At 33.8% G+C, this 14,879-nt stretch overlaps 1 protein-coding gene across 1 annotated transcript in view; it reads left to right on the top strand.

Moving 5' to 3' along the window:
- The window catches only part of LOC125651938 (uncharacterized), a 40,209-nt gene extending 28,837 nt beyond the window's left edge, over nucleotides 1-11,372 (top strand). The window contains exons 11-25 of the mRNA XM_048880790.2: nucleotides 771-906; nucleotides 3,756-3,960; nucleotides 4,112-4,935; nucleotides 5,057-5,174; nucleotides 5,365-5,547; nucleotides 5,665-5,701; nucleotides 7,266-7,583; nucleotides 7,806-7,948; nucleotides 8,089-8,287; nucleotides 9,380-9,499; nucleotides 9,712-9,866; nucleotides 9,951-10,091; nucleotides 10,514-10,628; nucleotides 10,798-10,891; nucleotides 10,971-11,372. Of these exons, the coding sequence (XP_048736747.2) occupies nucleotides 771-906; nucleotides 3,756-3,960; nucleotides 4,112-4,935; nucleotides 5,057-5,174; nucleotides 5,365-5,547; nucleotides 5,665-5,701; nucleotides 7,266-7,583; nucleotides 7,806-7,948; nucleotides 8,089-8,287; nucleotides 9,380-9,499; nucleotides 9,712-9,866; nucleotides 9,951-10,091; nucleotides 10,514-10,628; nucleotides 10,798-10,891; nucleotides 10,971-11,106 (2,924 nt within the window). The 3' untranslated portion in view covers nucleotides 11,107-11,372. The remainder of the gene's footprint in view (nucleotides 1-770; nucleotides 907-3,755; nucleotides 3,961-4,111; nucleotides 4,936-5,056; nucleotides 5,175-5,364; nucleotides 5,548-5,664; nucleotides 5,702-7,265; nucleotides 7,584-7,805; nucleotides 7,949-8,088; nucleotides 8,288-9,379; nucleotides 9,500-9,711; nucleotides 9,867-9,950; nucleotides 10,092-10,513; nucleotides 10,629-10,797; nucleotides 10,892-10,970) is intronic.
- Nucleotides 11,373-14,879: the final 3,507 nt, after the last annotated feature.

A 14,879-nucleotide genomic window follows, 5' to 3' on the forward strand; every position in this document is an offset into this window, starting at 1 on the left:
GTTGGTGATATATTGGGAATGCCTTGTATCTTCTTTACTTCTGGACTTCAATGGGGCAAATATTGACTTTATAGGCACTACACTATCTACCACAATGCTGTGAAATTCATTAGGGTTCAGTCACCAGATTGGTAATAGATTGGTCATATACATTGCGCATTGAAAATGGAATAGAACATTTCTTTATTGCTAGATATCAAGTAGACAAACTGTTTATATGATTATGATACGCAATGTGTATAAAAATGGAGATGTATAAAACAAAGAGGTAACACAATGATTTCTAAAGAGTAAAAATGAGCTTACTCAGGTGACTGTTAAGGCCATGTTTACTCTTTGACAATTGTTGTATTACCTGTGTGCTTTTCATACATGTATTTTGTGGTAGATTATAGATATATAGTCTATTATTGTACTTATTTATTATCAAGATTGTGATATATATTTATATGATATACCTGTGCCTGCTTGAATATTTTTGAACGCTTGTTTAATATGTTCTCTATGTTGTGTTAACAGCGAATTAGAAAAAATAAAACTTGAAACTTGATACATTGATATTCATTTAATAATTTAGAATTTTTTTTAAAGGTGAGAAAGTTTCTATTACATTGAATATATCCTAAGGAGCTTTCCTGGAGACATCAGCAGAGAATTATGTACTGGGAAATACCATGCTCCCGTTATGTACTGGGAAATACCATGCTCCCGTTCAACAATCTCTTTGGTAGTAATACTCAGCATTAAAAGACAATTTTACTCATTTATAGATCCAAGTCAACATTTAGTGAGTATGAATGAAACCTTACCCTGTCATTATGAACCAGGTTCTCGGAATCCAAACACCGATTTTCGCTGTAACTTCACAGATCCAGATTTTGATAGGCTGTTGGAGAATGGAGATAAGTAAGTTTGTATTAAAGTATTACATATACCCATCAACATACACGCACATACAAACATCATATATATATATATATATATATATATATATATATATATATATAAGGTGTGTCTGAACCGCTGTGGAGGTCTAGAGCGTTTTCCCAGCATGCGGAAGGTCGGGGTTCGAATCCCGGCCACGAGAGACCCCTAAGTCGTTAAAACAGTTAATGACAGTTCCATTACCAAACGCTCGGCATCAGGTGTGAATGTCACGGGTCCTCGGATATGACTTTAAAAATGGATGCCCGGTGTCTTAGTCTATATGGCACCTTCATTGCTCAATGGCCGTAAGCGCCGAGGATAGGCCTAAATTTGAAACTTTTAACTGATATTGGTGACGTCTCCATATGAGTGAACAATTCTCGATAGGGACATTAAGCAATATACAATCATCAATCGGTGTGTCTGTGTGTCTGTGCAGTCTGTATCTTGTATGACCCTCGTAACGTACGTCGCGGGTTTACAGACTTTTTTTCACTCGACAACCTCACTCGGATGTATCTTGACAATGTATATACTAATGATGGAAATTGTTTTTCATTGAGTAGCACAGTTTGTTTTTAGTATTTACGTCTTATTATACCATTGTTTTAACAGTAGCGAAACTGTTTTCCGTTGAATTATATAGAAAATAACAGTAATTAACTTCATTAACTGCATAATTCAACTTAAAATAGATAGTAGTTGGTGCTGTAGATCTTGATAATACGAAACATAAACAGTATGAAAAATATTTATGAAAAACATTATTTGGCAATCGAGCTCGTTTTTTTTTTTTTTTTCAAGAAAAAAGATGTCAAATTTTGATAAAAACCATAAAAGCAGCAGTTTACAACAAATAACGTTATACATATTCATGACGTCATTCAACAATGTTATTCATTTACTGTTTATGCACTACCTCAATGAGATATACATGTATATGGACAAAATAATCAATTATTTACAAATTATCATGTTCGCTAAAATTCGTCAAATTTTAAATGTACCGTATAGCATGTTTTTTTTCTGCGGGGTGATACATTTGGTTTATTTGAGCAGTTAGCTAGCTTTCCGCCAAAATCCAACTCTAGCTTTCCGCCGAAATTCAACTCGCCAAAGACGCACCCAATGCGACTTCTGTATTTGCAGGAGAGATAACTCTTCCTTGTCCGCCAAAATTTATTCTGCCAAAATTATTAGTATACCTTTGAGCCAGCAAATCACCAATCGTCAAATTTTAGATAAAACTTCTAGAGTCAACTCTTCAAATGAAAGTATCAGAGTTACTGCAAAAAGGGTCTGACTTCATTTTAAATATATTAAAAAGAATAAATAATGTGTTTTGGAAAGATGTTTTCTTTAGTTGGGTAAAAATAATCAATATCAACAGTCAAATTGTCTCTAATATTCAAAATGACCACATATAGTTTAATCCAAAAGTAAATACATCCGTCTTCTTGAAACATTATTACAACGCAGGATTTGTTTTCATCGAAAATCTTCTTGATAGTGATGGGAATTTCTTAAGATTACAAGACATGCTTAAATTAAACATAAAAACTAACTTTGTCGAATATGCTAGACTTAAAAAAGCAGTATTATCTGAGCTTCCTAATCACTTTGGGAAAAATTTAATAGGACCAATCCATCCCAAAGTCTATCATGTTCTTCTATAAAAACAGTAAAGGGTGTGAAGATATGTACAATATTCTTTTACACAAAACAGTAAGACAATTACTTCTTTAAAAAAAAAATGGAAAGAAAATGGATATAATTTTGCTGAAACTAATTGGAATAAGATTTTTGAATTCCCCTTCAAAGCTACACAAGAGTCAAAATTGCATTGGCTGCAATTTCAGATACTCCATAGAATATTCTCTACCAACAACTATATATTCAAACTGAAAATTAAAGACTCTCCAATATGCAGCTTTTGTGGTGTTGATATCGAAACATTAGAACATCTAATTTTTTGATTGTATACAAATAAAGGAACTGTGGTGTGATGATGAACAATGGATTTTGGAACAGTTTCATATCCCTGTAAATTTTTACAAGCTCACTGTACTATTTGGTAAATACTGTAATAGACATATGTATAAATTTTAAAACTTGATTTTGCTTGTAGTAAATTTTTTTTATTTTTCTTGTAAATATCAAAATAGTCCGCAGGTACATACATGTATATCTGCGATTAGAAAAATAGTTACGGAAGAATTGTGGTTGAGAAGTACTTGCTGCTTAGAAACTGTAGATATGATGAATATGAAACTCACTGGCAGAAAATATGTGAAAACTTGTGATTAGTAAGTAGGTCTATATGTACTTTTTCATCAAATAGGTTTGTGTTTGTACTTCTTCTTTTTTGTGTGGTTTGATCAATAGATAAATTATATCTAGATCTAGAGTCTTGCATATAAACATTATATACGTGTGTATTTCTCATGCTATATATCGTAATCATGTTGCATGGTTAATAAGTTTTCTTCTTCTTTCATTTTGGTGATCGTATGATTGCTGTAACAATGAATAAAATAATATAATAGTATTATTTTATTTTGAAATTTTATAAATGTTAATATGTTAAATTTATATTTTATAGTTAAGTTTTGTCTTGATATTTTAACCAGAAAAACAACTGAAGGTGTTTATATTTTACAACATATTTGGTTCCACTAGTCGTGGTTCAACTCCGTCGGGGGTACTATATTGAATTTCGTTGTGGATTTTTCTGTTTAAATACGACAAACATTCAACTACTATTAATTTTGCAAACATATATGTGGTTACTTGTAATGATTATATTCTACAATATGTATTGTTTATAGTTTAACACTAACAGTGATAGCGGAAAACGGTGGCTTCAGAAAGTTAGTTGGACCACACACATCCAAAATAGATACATTCAAAGGACAGACATCCAGAAAGTCTACAATGTTTCGTTTTGACTTTAAAAAGCCTTATCACTGTCAAGAAGATTCAAATGCGCGGTGCACAGCAAAAGCACTGGATGTAGTTCAAGACATAACCAAGGTATCTTTTTAGATAATTACATGCATCTTATTATCACAGCTTGAATGTAAGGAGTGGCATAGACTAATTATGTAAATGATTTTTTCATCATCCATTTCCAAACACACCTAACATGTAATCATGTTGAATGTATTTTCCTTGTATTTTCAAGTTCCCTGTCAGACTGAGATGGAGTAATTGGACAGACGCGCTTTCTGGAATTCAGAAATACAAACTACAAGTTTATTTGCTAAAACTAAACACAACAAACTTGGCAGAACCTCACCCGTGGAACCCAGACGAGGAAAAGATTTTCAATACAACAGACGAAAGTTACACGTATACTCCGAAGAAATCAGGAATGTATTCTTTTATTTTAAACGTCATAGACACCGCAAACAATACACAGTATGCTCGTACTTTGGTTTTATACGACCCAACTTCTAATATAACTTTAACCAAATCACCTCTTTTGGCAACTAGCGCTGAACCAGAGACAAATTACAGGTGGCAGAATAATCTCAGTAACAACATAATGATGTCTTGGAAAGGACATTTCCAAAACAAATTTCATGACGCCAATAAACTTTTAAATCCAGTCGCACGCTATCAAAACTTTGATCATATGACAAAATATGAAAAACAAGTTCCAGAACAACTGGACGATAAAACAGGGAATCGAACACTGGCACAGATACCAAATGTTCACGGCATAGTCAAGTTTGAATATTTCTATAGAAATGCAAACCAAGGAAACAGCACACCCACTGCTTGGCGTCCAGTAACCAATATGTTCTCTGAAACTCAAACCTTCAATATCGATAGAAGAGATGGGGATACCCTTAATTTCTGGGTCAAGGCTACTGATGTAATGGGAAATGAAAAGGTGGACATGACACAGATATCATTCGATTCTAGTCCACCAACAAGGTTGGGGCAATCAAACGTTAGGTTCGAACGGAATGTGGAATCTTCTTCGTATTATTTTTCAAGTAGGTAAGAAAACGTATTATTCTTATGTCGTTTAAATCATAGTTATCAAAATATACAAATTGATATATTTCTGTGCACTTGGTGACATTAGATATTTAGAATGAGTTAAACATATTTCGTTCAGGTTGCAGGTAGACACTTTTGACAGAGATAGTGGCATACACAAAGTTCACTGGGAACTGATTGCGAACAACAGTAACGTGATTTTTCATGAAGGCGATATTCCAGGAAACCAAACTAATGTATTTATCTCTTTTTTTCACTTTCCATTATCGTTACATTCAAAACCGTTTCATGTTTGAAAAAAAAAAACCCATGTATATTCACTGCAGAGTTCCACAGTTTCAAAGTTCCTTTTATAAGTTCTTTGGTAAATGATAACTAGTGAATAGAATTATTAAAAATTAAAGATTGATTTGTTGTTCACAACAGGTGGATCCTGGACCAAAAGAAGGATACAAAACTGGAAAGGGAGATTTCTTTTATTACAGCCATTATGTTGACATAAACAACTGCTGGATGGTTGTATCAAAGGAAAAATTTGAGATGGAGTTTGTACTTTTAAATCTGACGGTATTTAACATGGCCATGAAACCAACATATTATAATATGACAGTAAGTGGTCTTGACATCAATTTCTATAATGAATAGTCCCCGGGTGACTTTTTCAAATCATTCAAATAGATTTTGAATTATAGATTTTTCACGAAATTGCAAATATTTCTTATGCAGATAACGGATTTGGTGTCGCTTGATGGCATGGATAAATGTAAGTCTTTGCTTCTGTTTCGCATTTGATTTTTGGCGTTTGACTTGTTTTATATGATTGTACGGAATATCAGTTGTTTTCATCTATTATTGATAATATATTTTAAAGTATTGTAAATGACTACATACACTGTGCAATGCACTGGGATTCAATACATATTTCACAGTTTACAAAATATACAGGAAGAGAAAAATCTGCAAATCTTCCGTCTCACCATTTTTCAGCCATATTGAATTTGTCGGTGCATTCACCAACACATGCCCTATACAGTGTGTACACCTTTGCACTTGAAAATAACATCCCAATGTAGCGTTGGTGTATTTTTCAAAGACCCTATTGTACAATATATATATATATGATTAAATATTGCAACATTTGCATGTGATAAATAATTTGCTATCACATGTATAACGATACACTAAGATCCATTGAAAACCCAGAATTAATCTAATGATCATTTAATGTCAGGATTACGGTAACATATTTTCATACTACATAGATGTTAGTATGTAAAATGGCATGATTCATTGTTGGCGTGCAGGCACATGAGATCGTTTTTATAAGTGCAGAGGAACTGCAAAACAAATATACTTCACAATAGTATAAAGTTATTGTCCAAAAACTGATCGCCTAAGTTTCAAATCATACCAGTGCGAGTGGGATTCAAACCGCGCCGACAGAGGATAGTGGCCGTGCGATTTTGAGCTCGATGCTCTAACCACTCGGCCACGGAGGCCCTCAAATCATATATTAATCGTTCGTTATAATTGCATGGATTCACTTAATCATACATTCGTAACATCCAATGCCAATATGATTAAGAGTTTTAATAATTTGGTCCTGAGGGAGTAATGTAATGTATGTTATTTTGTATGTGTAAATTGCGCAAACTTAACATCGTCACGTTGTCACAGAGAGAGAGAGAGAGAGAGAGAGAGAGAGACTGAATGCTCCATGTTAGCGGCTGTTACTTTAATTCTAAATGCGGTTTGTATTATTGTGTTGCATAGAAGAGTTTCTACAATATCAGATCTGCAAATTCATCACTTGCATTATAGACCATGACGTCACATATTTCACCTCGCCCCGGCTTATATTTGCAAGATTTGTTGCACATTTAGGATTACTCCTTTCTTTATTTTGTCTGTCAAGTGCTGAAGATTATGTGTTTTGGAAACTTGTAACATTCAACAAGTTCTACATCTGTCGATTCGCTTCTGTCTCTGAAAATTGAATGAGAATACAGAGGTCTGTTTTCATTTTGTCTCAAACTGTTCCGGAACATCGAACAGCATGGAGACAGTCATTTTATTTCGTTGACAGAAAATAACTTCAAAACAACTTAACTTAAAATAAGCTATGGGCAGTCATAGAGTTACAATGATGTTTAACGTCACTTAAGTTAAAAAGATTAATAAGACGGATATTTATTGTACCTTAAGGTTACAAAGAAATCATTGACTTACGAGGTTTAGTAAAGCTCAGTCCTGAATAATAAATCAAGACCTCTGAATATAGAAAATTGTTTCCCTTTTTTAACTTTATTAATAATTTGATTTGTTAGACTCTGGTCCCACAAATTTAACCGTTTCCGCAACCTATGACAATGGCATTCGTCTGAAGTGGATCGTATCTCCAACATGCTACGAGAGAACAAAGATAGTCGTAAAATTCCGCTCATCAGACGGCCAAATTCACTCCCGGTCTGTAGACAAAGATGCTGACTGGTTTGATCTGACAGGATTGGATTCAGAAACAGTTTATAATCTGTCCTTTGTCACTGAGTATGGCGCACAACGAAGTGATCCCGTTTTTGTCCAGTTTACAACAATTGAGTCTCCCGCTGCCCTGACCGGCGGAGCTGTCGCTGGAATCTCTATCGGTAATAACATGTTCATGATGAAAACATGATATATGATAACTTTAAATATTGTTAGGGTGTCAACTTTTCTTCGGGATCGCTACGTTTTCAATGATGTAATGTCTTTAATACTAGTACTTTTGAAATAATGTTGATGAATAAGAATTAATTTGAATTTTGTATGTATTGTGTTACCATAAAATGACTGTGAAATAATTTCACGATGTATGATATCCATTTAAGCGTTTCTGTTACTCTTTGGGATAATTGTTGCAATGGTGGTCCTATGGCGACTTGGTCGTTTATCGCTGGTAAGAGATGACATCCGACGCCGCGTTACAGTTGTACGAAAGAACCTCACTAATCGATTTTCATCTGCGCATACTGTAAGTACAAGGAAAGTCAAACAAACGGTTCCTACAAATTATTAGATAAATTTGTATTTTGTTTAACCTAAATCCTTATTTACGGATGTTCATGTTTTAGAAACCTTTCATTTTAATACATATATGTTATGTTCATTTAGAACCCTAGCTATGAGTGTGATGATATTTATGTATACGGCCAAATGGAACTTAGCAGCAGTCAGAGTTATATCATACCAAGCTCTGACATCGTACTGGATGCCTTGTTGACAAGTGGAAGATTTGCAGATATCTACAAAGCAAGATACCAACCACGAAATAACAAAGCAAAACAAACTGTTGTCGCAAAGACACTGAAAAGTAATTTTTAAGAATGTTTTAGTCAAAGCTATTCATTTGCGGTGAAAAGAGACAAAGTGAATGTATTAGACTATGCTGTTCCTTTGACATTTCTCGGTAAAAGAGTTAAAATAAATGTTTTAGTCCATTTGCTTTATCCCGGTAAAAAAGATCAATTGAATATTTTAGTAAGTACAGTATTTAATTACCGGTATTTTCGTTTACAGATTGTATGAGCAAAATTTGTGGGTCATATATCTTTATAACTCTAACTATGTTTAATAAGGTTATTTATTGCGACCACACTACCGCTCTGTCACTATGAATTTGGAGTATTTTCCAGATAGTTCTTTACTGTTACAAGTAACGCATTGTATAACGGGTGATCATAATAAAATATCCACGTGATTTGACATTAGCTACCACGGGAATTAATGTTCTTAACCTTTTTAACTTTGTTCTTAGAAGACGATTCTATTTATTTCTAATTATCATAATGGTTTGTCTTTGCGATGAAATTTATATATTTATTAAGATAATAAATATACATATTATTTTGATCTCCATCGAACACGCCATTAAGATTAGATTGATGCCTGACGTCTATTTGGTGTTTTTGTAATTACTGATTTACATTTAATTCTCTAACCGATATTCCACTTGGATTTAAATGATGTTAAATCTGATAAATGTAAGGATATGTAGCTACATATGTAACAAAGATGAAACGTAAGACCAACGTGACGATGACATGGATCACTACACCCGTGGTATTATTTTGAAAGTTTTTACAAACGAAAATTATTCAAAGAAAGGGTTTGAAAAATACTACTTATTCCCAAATTTATTGCCTAATCAATTAAATTTTGAAATGTAGGGAAGAAACCGTGATTAACAAAAATATGTATCGATGAAAAATTGCATGAAGTTGATATGTATTACAAATCTCGAATTGAAGTACATGTATATGGTTACCGCTCAAAAATGAATAGTTTGTCATTCTTATCAAATTTTCATCAAGGACAAAAACTAGCATAAAAATATAAGATGTAACTGTTAACTTAAATTACACGTTACTGTGTTCAATCGATTTACTTCTATCTCACTTTATAGGTGGTTACAGTGAAGAAAACTTGTTGATGATGAAAGCAAAGATCAATTTCTTTGGAAAGGAAGTCGGCGAACATCCAAATCTCATCCATTTAATCGGTGCCGTCATCGACAATGATGCATGTGGGTAATCTTTTAGAAAAGTTACTGTATACACATCAAATAATCTATTCCACAATATGTGCACTTTAACGGTTAAAATAAATATGTGTATAAATGTGTGGTATACATGTATATAAGAAAAGGAAGATTAAAATGACTTGATTATTCAGCATACTATGTTGTGTAAATGAAGCTACAATAATCATCATAATTATCGAATTCTTATTTTACAGTCGGACCATTCATGATTCTTGAATATTGTGAAAAGGGACAACTTCGAGACTGGTTACTGCAACAACAAAACTATTTGACGGACGACACGGTGGAACTGTTATATAGGATTGTTTACGGGATTTCAAAGGGAATGTTTTACCTGGAAACAAAAAAGGTTCAAAGACTTGTCATTTAACACTGCTATTACAATAGTTTATTGTATGAATCCTCTTCAATGCATATATGTATAATAATTTAGATAGTACACAAAAGACTTGCTGCAAGAAATATTTTACTGACGGAAGAACTGGAGCCCAAGATTTATGGATTTGGACCTGAACCACCACAACAACAGAACAGTGCTAACGATGGGGATGGGGATCAAGCATCTGACGAAAAGGTGTGTGGATTTATATATATGAAATATCGTCTGTCAACATGATTTACAAATTATTCTTATATTGACATTAACGTACAGCCATTTGGTTTCACCCATATTAATGCTAGGGAAACCCTGGTCTAATGTTTCTATCTCTTCGTCTGTTTATACGATAGAACGGGAGTTTATATAAATGTCAGGATTCTACTAAGATAACAAACAGCGATGAATCTCATAATTCCTGTAAGGAATACATATTGTGAACACTTTTTCCTCTATGCTAGGAGCGGATTCCTGTGAAATGTCAGGAATTCTAGTAATCTTGATAATTGTGAAAACCTTTCTCCTCTATACACGGAGTGGATCCCTGTGACGGGAGTTTACATAAATGTCAGGAATTTAACTAATCTTAATAATTGTGAAAACTGTTCCTTCTATTCTAGGAGCGGATCCCTGTGAAATGGACAGCTCCAGAGTGTCTGCTTTCAATGAAATCCGCAACAACCAAAAGTGATGTGTGGTCCTTTGGAGTAGTTTTGTGGGAAATATTCAGTTTGGGTATCTGCAAAACATTGTTTACTGAATTCATAGCAATAGAGAAGCGTATAATAAACAATGCATTTGATATGAAACATATTCATAATATATGTATATTGAAAACAATAATCAATATTTTCTGATGATTGATTGATTAAACTGTATAGATGATTTTACCTTAACAACCCAGGTGAAACCCCCTACCCAGGGATACGTAGCAGAGACTTGCAGAGCCACGTTAAAAATGGACATAGAATGAAGAAACCAGAAATCGCAAACGACTTGTAAGTCAATAACTTGCATGATTTTTTTTAATGCAGTTCTTATAGTATGAAAGATTTATTTCTCTGACTTCAATTCTAGCTACTTTGGAGTCATGACCAAATGCTGGAACGCAAAGCCAAAACAAAGACCAAGTTTCAAAGATACATCTACGGATATTGGGAAAACATTCAATGTGGCGCCTTCCGATGAATTCTACTATTACACAGAAAAATAATCCGAGACCAAATATATTTCCTTCACTTCGAAGAGTCTCCTATAATTCAAACCGATTGACTACCACTTAACAGCAATGACGTAATATGCTGGAAACAACAACATTAAGCCGCAATCAAATAAATCTATAAAGCAGTTCTGAGAGGAAATCACAAGTTTCTCTTATTTTGTATACATTGTAGTTGACCTTGTAATGTCGTTGATCATTGCTAAATTTTGTTATATTTTGTATCATGTAATTCAATCCATTACGAATGGAATAGCTTTGATACGAGTTATTGTTCTTTCTTCCTTTCACAATCTTGAATGTTTCATTATATGTTCTGTATCTCATAGCAAGTATAATGTAACTTCAAATGCTTTCACCGCTCTTAAATGTGTCCTACATGCAAGAAGAAATGTATTCGTATATTTTACAGTACATGTACACGTAACAAAGCAGAACGCACTCAATATACTTCAACTATAAAATCAGCATTTCGCAAATTCTATGGTCGTTATAACGATCTAGTTTGCAAACACAACCTGGCATTGGGCGAAATGCTGTCTGGCGTGTTTCATACCAACTGTTTGGCTGTCATTAGCACACTGAATCTGACTACGGTTAACTCCGATTACCTGATCAAGACAAAGGGCTCATGGCGGGTATGACCAGCCGACAGCGAATGCTTACTCCTCCTTGTCATCTGATCCCACCTCTGGTTTATCCATGCCTTTTGTGGTTATGTGGATTTTAAACTGTGAATAAGCCATAAACTTTATTTCTTGCGTATTATTTCAAAGAGGATGCAATGGAAGCTATGGAAAATACTGAGAGTTATCCCCCTTGGACAGGAATGGGAAAACATTACATAACAGTAAATGTTTGGGTAGCCAGACATGCTGACATAGCGACATCTCTCTCTCTCTCTCTCTCTCTCTCTCTCTCTCCTTTTCTCTCTCACCGACGTCTCTGATATCTCCTTCACTAGTCAGTTGAACAGTTCTTGTTATTCTCTGACCCGTCTTTCGTATTTTATCGCTAGTATTTGAGTTCGTTTTGTTCTGAACTCTATAAATTCGGTCGTTCACTAAAACCTAGGGCCTTTTTGGTCTGTGAACGGAGCTTTTCCTTCTTGGCCATTTCACGGTATTACGACGACCTCGCTCCAATGCTGACACATAGAGTCACGTGATTTGCTCTTCATCAGCTGAAAAATGATGAGTATTACCCGTAATTCTTCTGGAAAAAATATCGCCGTCACTGCAGTATACTTCATGGATAACTCGATAACTCCGTAGATAAAACAAATAAATACTTTGGAAAATGCCACAGACGTTTTTAAATTGCAAACAAACTTTCTCATACCTTTGTACGTTTTGTTGTTTATAATTGATTGGTTGGAAGAAAGAAAGAGAAAAAAACATCGCGGCTAATATGCCGTCACATTACATTGTTTATGTAGACCGCTTTATATTTCCCGCGTTAAATGGATAGGCTGGCTATTCCAACTTTCATAATTGTTGAAATACATTTTGATTAGAACGATTACTGTTATTTCGGATTACCTAAAATAGCTCTGCTCTTACAAATTGACTGTTATTTCGGATTTCAAAAATTTCAGTTGGACATCACTGAATTATTATTTGTCGAAATGCGCATCTGGTGCATCAAAATTGGTACCGTATCAGTTCTACATTGAGGTGATGACCCCTAAACCACACACACACACACACACACACACACACACATATATATATATATATATATATATATATATATATTAATGACATTGTTTAGAGGTGTACAAAGATAAGAATATTTTTATAGGACAAGATAGTGTAATTGATAAATGAATTTACATATGCTTATATATGATTATGTTCAGTGTAAACTGTATTTTATTTCAAAGAGATAAGAGCATGGTTAAATATATAACATTGAAATTGCTGATATTGGAAAAATAATTATAGGACAGAATAGAATTGTACTACCCAATTTTAATATTGAACCAAATTACCTGTGATGTGTTACAAAACAGACTATAGGTTACCTGTAATTATTTTCCTTTGTTCTTTGACACCCTTAACCGTGCTCCTGTCTAGCTAAAACCAGTCACCCGTACAGATTTCAAAATTTTAGTTAAAAGGGAAGACACCTAGTTGAAGCATAATTAGTTTGTATCTCTCAATTGATTCGATACACAAGAGCTTGTTCTGCGTATGGTCAGTTTTTAAATTGAAGCAGGCTACTAACAAACAAGTTGATGGTGTAGGGGTTCCAACAGTCTCGTTTAAAGTCAGCATTTTGCAAATCATATGGTTGTTATAACGATCTAGTTTGTCAATACAACCTAATAGTATCATTGGGTCAAATGGACACAGCTTTTAAGTGTTTTCCTTAGGGATCCGAAATGTCGACAAATATGTTACATAGTATGGCAAGCCCTTTTACTATTTATTCGAAAAATAAGATATCTCTTTAAATTAAAGATTGAGATATCTCTTATTTTAAAGAGATATCGCTTTAAAATGAGAGATATATCTTTATCTTAAGAGATATCTCTCTAAATAAGAGATATCTATTTGACTTAGAGTGATATCTCTTTGACTTATAGATATATCTCTTTCACTTAGAGAGATATCTCTTTTACTTTTAGAGATATCTCTTGCACTTTAAGAGATATCTCTTGCACTTTAAGAGATATCTCTTGCACTTTAAGAGATATCTCTTATACTTTAAAAGATATCTCTTTCACTTTGAGAGATATCTCCTTCACTTAAAGAGATATCTCTCTAAGAATTCCTAGAGAGATATCTCTCAAAGTATAAGAGATATATCATTAATCGTTGAAAAAGAGATATCTCTCAATGAGAAAGAGATATATCTTTCCAATATTTTTGTTAGTTTGAATACTTAAGGAATTCTCCCTAAAACGGAAGCCCGCCAAAGCAAATCTTACCATGATGGCTGGGGTGTTGCTAAAACGCGGAACGGAAAATGAATGGAAGACGGAACGGAAAGGAAAACGGAAAATATATTATGCAATAATGTTATGAGGAGGTCAACATTTTGCAAAATCAAAAGGCTTATTATGAACAAGGGATGCAGAAATTACAAAGAGAACAGGAAGTCATCCTCAGAGTCCCCCATTTCATATTGATACCTCATACTAATACATTATTATGTATTTTTACACGGTGTATTTTGTGGATGAATGTACCAATAGGCGCTTGCTTAATAATTTGCATAGTAAGTTTTAATAAAAAATATCAAGCAAGCGCCTGTTGGCACCATCTTTTCCCCCGGCTTTGTCATCCCTCCCCCCAGATTTTGACAGTATGTTGTTTCACAAATGAAGAAAAAATAAATAAGGTAACATACTGAAAAAGACTTAAATTATAATTGAACACCTTTCAAATTCTATTACTTTATTCTGACTGGTATGGTAAGAAAACATTTTATGAGCCCATCCAATGAATAAAAGGTACCCCCCCCCCCCCGAAAACAATATTGTAAAAGATAAAATAATTTTTTGAACAATTTAACCCCAAACATAGCCTTTTTAAATCGAACGTGCTTTAATCGAACTACATATGTTTAAGATAACTGAATTTGAATTTAGTTCTACACCTGGTACAATATACATTTATGTATCACATCAAATTTTAAAGCGAACGAGTCCGGTGAAGAAAAAGGTTTTGCCTCATTTGGGATGAATCTATGTGAAAGTTCGTACATTTACCGATATCCTGTGGATATATGTAGTGTTGAAGCTGAAGAGATACAGAGGG

This window comes from Ostrea edulis, chromosome 5 (assembly GCF_947568905.1).
Source record: "Ostrea edulis chromosome 5, xbOstEdul1.1, whole genome shotgun sequence".
In the NCBI taxonomy this organism is placed as follows: domain Eukaryota; kingdom Metazoa; phylum Mollusca; class Bivalvia; order Ostreida; family Ostreidae; genus Ostrea; species Ostrea edulis.